We start from the raw sequence: 6,000 nt of genomic DNA, 5'->3' as shown, positions 1-6,000 counted from the left end.
CGGTGTCCTGGGGCCAATATTTACCCCTCAACCAACATCACTAAATCAGATTACCTGGTCATTATCCCATGGCTGTTAGTGGGATCTTGCTGTGAGCTGTGGCGTTTCCCACATTTAAAAAAAAAGTATTTAATTGTCTGTGAATCGCTTTGGGACGTCCTGAGGGACGATTGAAATCTGAATCTGTTTTTTTATTGCAGACTGTACTCAGAATTTCCCCACCAGAGGGCAGGTACCAGGAATATTTTTCAAGTGTAACTTTTTTAAAAAAAGAAAACTTTCCTGTCGTCATGGGCTGAGTGGGATGTGTGTCTGGAGGGTGATCAGAGGGAGAAGGAGGGAGAGAGAGAGGAGGGAGAGAGAGAGAGAGGGTGATCAGAGGGAGAGAGAGGAGGGAGAGGGAGAGGGTGATCAGAGAGAGGGAGAGGAGGGAGAGGGAGAGGGTGATCAGAGAGAGGGAGAGGAGGGAGAGGAGAGAGGAGGGAGAGAGAGAGAGAGGGTGATCAGAGGGAGAGAGAGGAGGGAGAGGGAGAGGGTGATCAGAGAGAGGGAGAGGAGAGAGGAGGGAGAGAGAGAGGGTGATCAGAGGGAGAGGGAGAGGAGGGAGAGGGTGATCAGAGGGAGGGAGAGAGAGAGGAGGGTGATCAGAGGGAGGGAGAGAGAGAGGAGGGTGATCAGAGGGAGAGGGAGAGGAGGGAGAGGGTGATCAGAGGGAGAGAGAGGAGGGAGAGGAGAGAGAGAGAGGAGGGTGATCAGAGGGAGAGGAGGGAGATCAGAGAGAGGGTGATCAGAGGGAGAGAGAGGAGGGAGAGGAGAGAGGGAGAGGAGGGAGAGAGAGGAGGGTGATCAGAGGGAGAGGAGGGAGATCAGAGGGAGGGTGATCAGAGGGAGAGAGGAGGGAGAGGGCTTGCGGCGTGGTGATGGCTGGGCTGCTCTCCTTTCTCGCTGCTCTTTCCTTGCACCTTTGCAGTGCCCTGGCCGGGATGGACTCGTGTTCCGGGCAGGGCTCCGGAGAGGCGCAGAGGTGCATGCCCGAATTCTGCAACGCTGCCTTCGGCCGGACCGTGCTGGCCAGCGCCGTGTGCGGCTCCCCCGCCGAGGAGTACTGCCTGCAGACCGGCGTCACCGGAGTCACCCAGTCCTGCCATGTGTGCGATGCCCGGGACCCCGAGCGGAGCCACAGTGCCAGCTGCCTGAACGACTTCCACAGCGAGGAGGAGCCCACCTGGTGGCAGAGTCCGTCCATGTTACACGGGGTCCAGTTCCCCAACTCCGTCAACCTGACCCTGCACCTGGGTGAGTGACAGGGCCGTGACTCCGTGTCACGGTCACTCAATCAGAGGGCGTGATCCCTTCACTGACCGACACCATGGACTCGTTACAATCACTGGGCGACTCGTTACAATCACTGGGCGACTCGTTACAATCACTGGGCGACTCGTTACAATCACTGGGCGATGTGTTACAATCACTGGGCGACTCGTTACAATCACTGGGCGACTCGTTACAATCACTGGGCGACTCGTTACAATCACTGGGCGACTCGTTACAATCACTGGGCCACTCGTTACAATCACTGGGCGACTCATTACAATCACTGGGCGATGTGTTACAATCACTGGGCGACTCGTGACAATCACTGGGCGACTCGTTACAATCACTGGGCGACTCGTTACAATCACTGGGCGACTCGTTACAATCACTGGGCGATGTGTTACAATCACTGGGCGACTCGTTACAATCACTGGGCGACTCGTTACAATCACTGGGCGACTCGTTACAATCACTGGGCGACTCGTTACAATCACTGGGCGACGTGTTACAATCACTGGGCGACTCGTTACAATCACTGGGCGACTCGTTACAATCACTGGGCGACTCGTTACAATCACTGGGCGATGTGTTACAATCACTGGGCGACTCGTTACAATCACTGGGCGACTCGTTACAATCACTGGGTGACTCGTTACAATCACTGGGCGATGTGTTACAATCACTGGGCGATGTGTTACAATCACTGGGTGACTCGTTACAATCACTGGGTGACTCGTTACAATCACTGGGCGATGTGTTACAATCACTGGGTGACTCGTTACAATCACTGGGTGATGTGTTACAATCACTGGGTGACTTGTTACAATCACTGGGCAATGTGTTACAATCACTAGGTGACTTGTTAAACTTGTTACAATCACTGGGTGACTTGTTAAACTTGTTACAATCACTGGGTGACTTGTTAAAATCACTGGGTGATGTGTTACAATCATTGGGTGACTTGTTAAACTTGTTACAATCACTGGGTAACTTGTTACAATCACTGGGTGAAGTTTAAACTTGTTACAATCACTGGGTAACTTGTCAAAATGATTCAAACCATTGGATTAATTTAGAAAAGCTTGGGTGATGTGTTAAACTTGCTGTAATCAGTGGTCGAATGTTAAACCCGTTACTGCATTTTATTGAATATCAAAAGCAGGAGGAATGGGTTTTACTTGCTGTATCTTTAGGTAAACCATCAGGCGAATCTGATGGACCTTTAAATTAAATTTCCTTTCACACGGTTTGGGTGAGTGAAACATGTGGAACAGCTGTCTCTGGAAGTTCAAACGTGTTTTCAGTGATAATGTTGAGGTCATAAACACTTTGAAAAGTGGTTTGTGGATTTTTTTTCTGGGTTGAAGTTACTGTTAAATATAAAACAGGTGTTTGTCAGCGGGACATGTCGGGACGGGCTCAAACTGATGTGATTTCTGTTTCTCAAATCTCTGGTGTTGCTTTCAACACAGGTTTTAAACAAGGTCCTGAACTCGTTAAATTTACCTCTTAAAAGTTAAGATGAAATGGAATAAAGGACAACAACAACAACAATTTGCATTTATATAGCGCCTTTAACATAGTAAAACGTCCCAAGGCGCTTCACAGGAGCGATTATCAAACAAAATTGGATACCGAGCCATAAGGAGATATTAGGACAGACAGGTGACCAAAAGATTGGTCAAAGAGAGGGGTTTTAAGGAGCGTGTTAAATGAGGAGCGAGCGGCGGAGAGGTTTAGGGAGGGAATTAGGACCTTAGGACCTAGACGGCTGAAGGCACGGCCGCCAGTGGTGGAGCGATTAAAATCGGGGATGTGCAAGAGGCCAGAATTGGAGGAGCGCAGAGATCTCGGAGGATTGTAGGGCTGGAGGAGGTCACAGAGATAGGGGAGGGATGAGGCCGTGGAGGGATTTGAAAACAAGGATGAGAAGTTTAAAATCGAGACGTGTCAGCGAGCACAGGGATGATGGGCGAACCATTAAAAAAAAACCTTTGGGAATTGTCTGATGTCGTTGGATGAGTTATTATTGTTATTATTGGCTTTTAAAGCTCACAGATCCAGAGTCCCGTTTGAGTCACCCCCCTAAACTCAACGACAGAAGTTAATCAATTTTAAACTTATGGAATGAGTATCCGGCCGGCGCTAGGACCTGCACGCAACACCCGGACTCTGCAAACAGCGAGGGGCGGGGTTTTAATGTATAATCTGACCTATCAAAGCGGAGTATGTAAATTTGAAACTGGAGCTGATTGACCGTGAACCTATTAGCCTACGTTTATGTAAATTAAGGGGCGGGGCTCCCTCGGCCACGTGGGCCCTGCCTCCCTCATACTGTCACATGGCACCGAGTGGTGGGGAGTCGGACCCTATGGTCTGGGTGTGGGGATCTCCCCTCTGGAGAAGGACCCCATCATTTCAGATTCTCCATTTTACCAAATGTCCAAACCCCATTTTAGGATCAGCGCATGACCAAAAACCAGGATTCAAAACTGCTATTACTAGTAAGAAAGAAAGAACTTGCATTTATATAGCGCCTTTCACAACCTCAGGACGTCCCAAAGCTCTTTACAGCCAATGAAATGTCTTTCGAAGTGTACAAATGTAAGGAATCTTACAACACCAGGTTATAGTCCAACAATTTTATTTTAAAATCACAAGCTTTCGGAGATTATCCCCTTTGTCAGGTGAGTGTCAGGACTATAACCTGGTGTTGTAAGATTCCTTACATTTGTCCACCCCAGTCCATCACCGGCATCTCTACATCATTTCGAAGTGTAATCACTGTTGTGATGTAGGAACCACAGCAGCCAATTTGCGCACAGCAAGATCCCACACAAGGCAATGTGATAATGACCCCCAGACATGTGTTTTTAGTGATGTTGGTTGAGGGATAAATGTCGACCAGGACACCGGGGAGAACCCACTTGCTGTTGATCGATGAGTGGCCAGTATTCTCTGCGTCAGAGGGATGAACTGCTCCACCTCACCAAACCGTGGCTGTGCTGGGAATGAAGACACCGCCAGTGTGACCGATAGGCTGCCCTGCAAATCGGCCTTGGAGTTGGCGTGCTCAGCCCCTGAACTGGAGAGTGTCCGTCTTACAATTTTTAGACGTGTCCGGTTAGGACAAAGACGCTGCATTTTATTTTTCTTCCGCTACTGAATCCTGGAAGTATAAATACTCCTTGGCGTGAAGCCAAGTCAAGGAAACACACAAGTGTTTGCTCGTCTGAGGTCCTGAGTTGTTTAGTCTTTCGATGTGAACTGCACAGGACATCCTTAATGTCTGAAAGTGGTTTATTTCTGTACCGTGATAATTGCAGTCTCCAATTAGTCGGGGAGGCCCTTCCCTTGATCCACCACAGCTTTGTTCAACTGAGTGGGCCAATATTTTGTAACTTAAAAGGAAAACCTCATCTCCAGCCCTGTGCTGTTGGTGTCAGCTGTGGCTCAGTGGGTAGCCCTCTCCCCCACCAGAGACTTGAGCCCCATAATCCAGGCTGACACTCCAGCGCAGTACTGAGGGAGTGCCGCACTGTCGGTAGGTGCCGTCTTTCAGATGAGACGTTAAACCGAGGCCCCGTCTGCCCTCTCGGGTAAAAGATCCCAAGGCCACTAGTCTGAAGAAGAGCTGGGGAGTTCTCCCCGGTGTCCTGGTCAATATTTATCCCTCAACCATGATCTCTAAAACAGATTATCCGGTCATTATCACATTGCTGTTTGTGGGATCTTGCTGTGCGCAAATTGGCTGTCGTGTTTCCTACATCACAACAGTGACTACACTTCAAAAGTGTTCCATTGGTTGTAAAGAGCTGTGGGACGTCCTGAAGTCGTGAAAGGCGCTATATAAATGCAAGTCTTTCTTTTCTTTAATTGAGGCAGGTGCTGAAGAGAGAGGGCAACGCAAAGATCATTGGAAGGACACCTTCTGGCCCCTCCCTCACCCTGCTCCCTTTTAAGGCTCTACCTCTCTTTGACCCTCCCCCCCACCCTACAGTTCCGTTGAGTTTTAACGGTGTAAATGTGGGGAGTCAGCTGGTGGGCGGGTGTCAGTGTCCTGAGACCAGAACTCAACGTAAACACCCCAAAAGAGGATTGGGTCAGGTCGTGCCGAGCACCCCATACAGCTGTAGGCTCCTCCATCACTAGTGTCTGGAAAGGTGAGCTGGACTCAGCTGAATTACTAAAAGATCAATGGACCATTGACCTGATAATCATGGAATGATAAAGCACAGAAAGAGGCCATTCGGCCCATCGTGTCCGTGGAAGATTCAGCGGGAGGCGATTTTAATCCTACCCGATGGGCGGAAACTGGGCCATTAAAGTCCACCCAGCAACAACAACAATAACTTGCATTCATATAGCGCCTTCAACGTAGTAAAAGGTCCCCACAGGACTGATTATCGGACAAAATTTGACACCGAGCCACATTAGGAGATATTAGGACAGGTGACCAAAAGCTTGGTCAAAGGGGTAGGTTTTAAGGAGCGTCTTAAAGGAGGAGAGAGAGAGAGGCGGAGAGGTTTATGGAGGGAATTCCAGTGTTTAGGGTCTTGGCAGCCAATGGTGGGGCGATTAAAATCGGGCCGGTCACTTACCCTCCGTGTCCAATTTTAACCTGCTCTTCTGAGCAGGTGACAAAGGCCCCCGCCTGATCAGGTGGGGGTTCCTCTTTAAATATGC

At 49.5% G+C, this 6,000-nt stretch overlaps 1 protein-coding gene across 1 annotated transcript in view; it reads left to right on the top strand.

The window, feature by feature from the left end:
* Nucleotides 1-851: 851 nt before the first annotated feature.
* LOC137300354 (laminin subunit gamma-3-like) overlaps nt 852-6,000 on the top strand; it is a 66,512-nt gene continuing 61,363 nt past the window's right edge. The window contains 1 exon segment of the mRNA XM_067969437.1: nt 852-1,296. Coding sequence (XP_067825538.1) covers nt 921-1,296 — 376 coding nt within the window. The 5' untranslated portion in view covers nt 852-920.

This window comes from Heptranchias perlo, chromosome 31, assembly GCF_035084215.1.
Source record: "Heptranchias perlo isolate sHepPer1 chromosome 31, sHepPer1.hap1, whole genome shotgun sequence".
NCBI lineage: Eukaryota > Metazoa > Chordata > Chondrichthyes > Hexanchiformes > Hexanchidae > Heptranchias > Heptranchias perlo.
The sequence above is the reverse complement of the archived record's forward strand: the minus strand, read 5'-3'. Positions and strand labels throughout refer to the sequence as shown.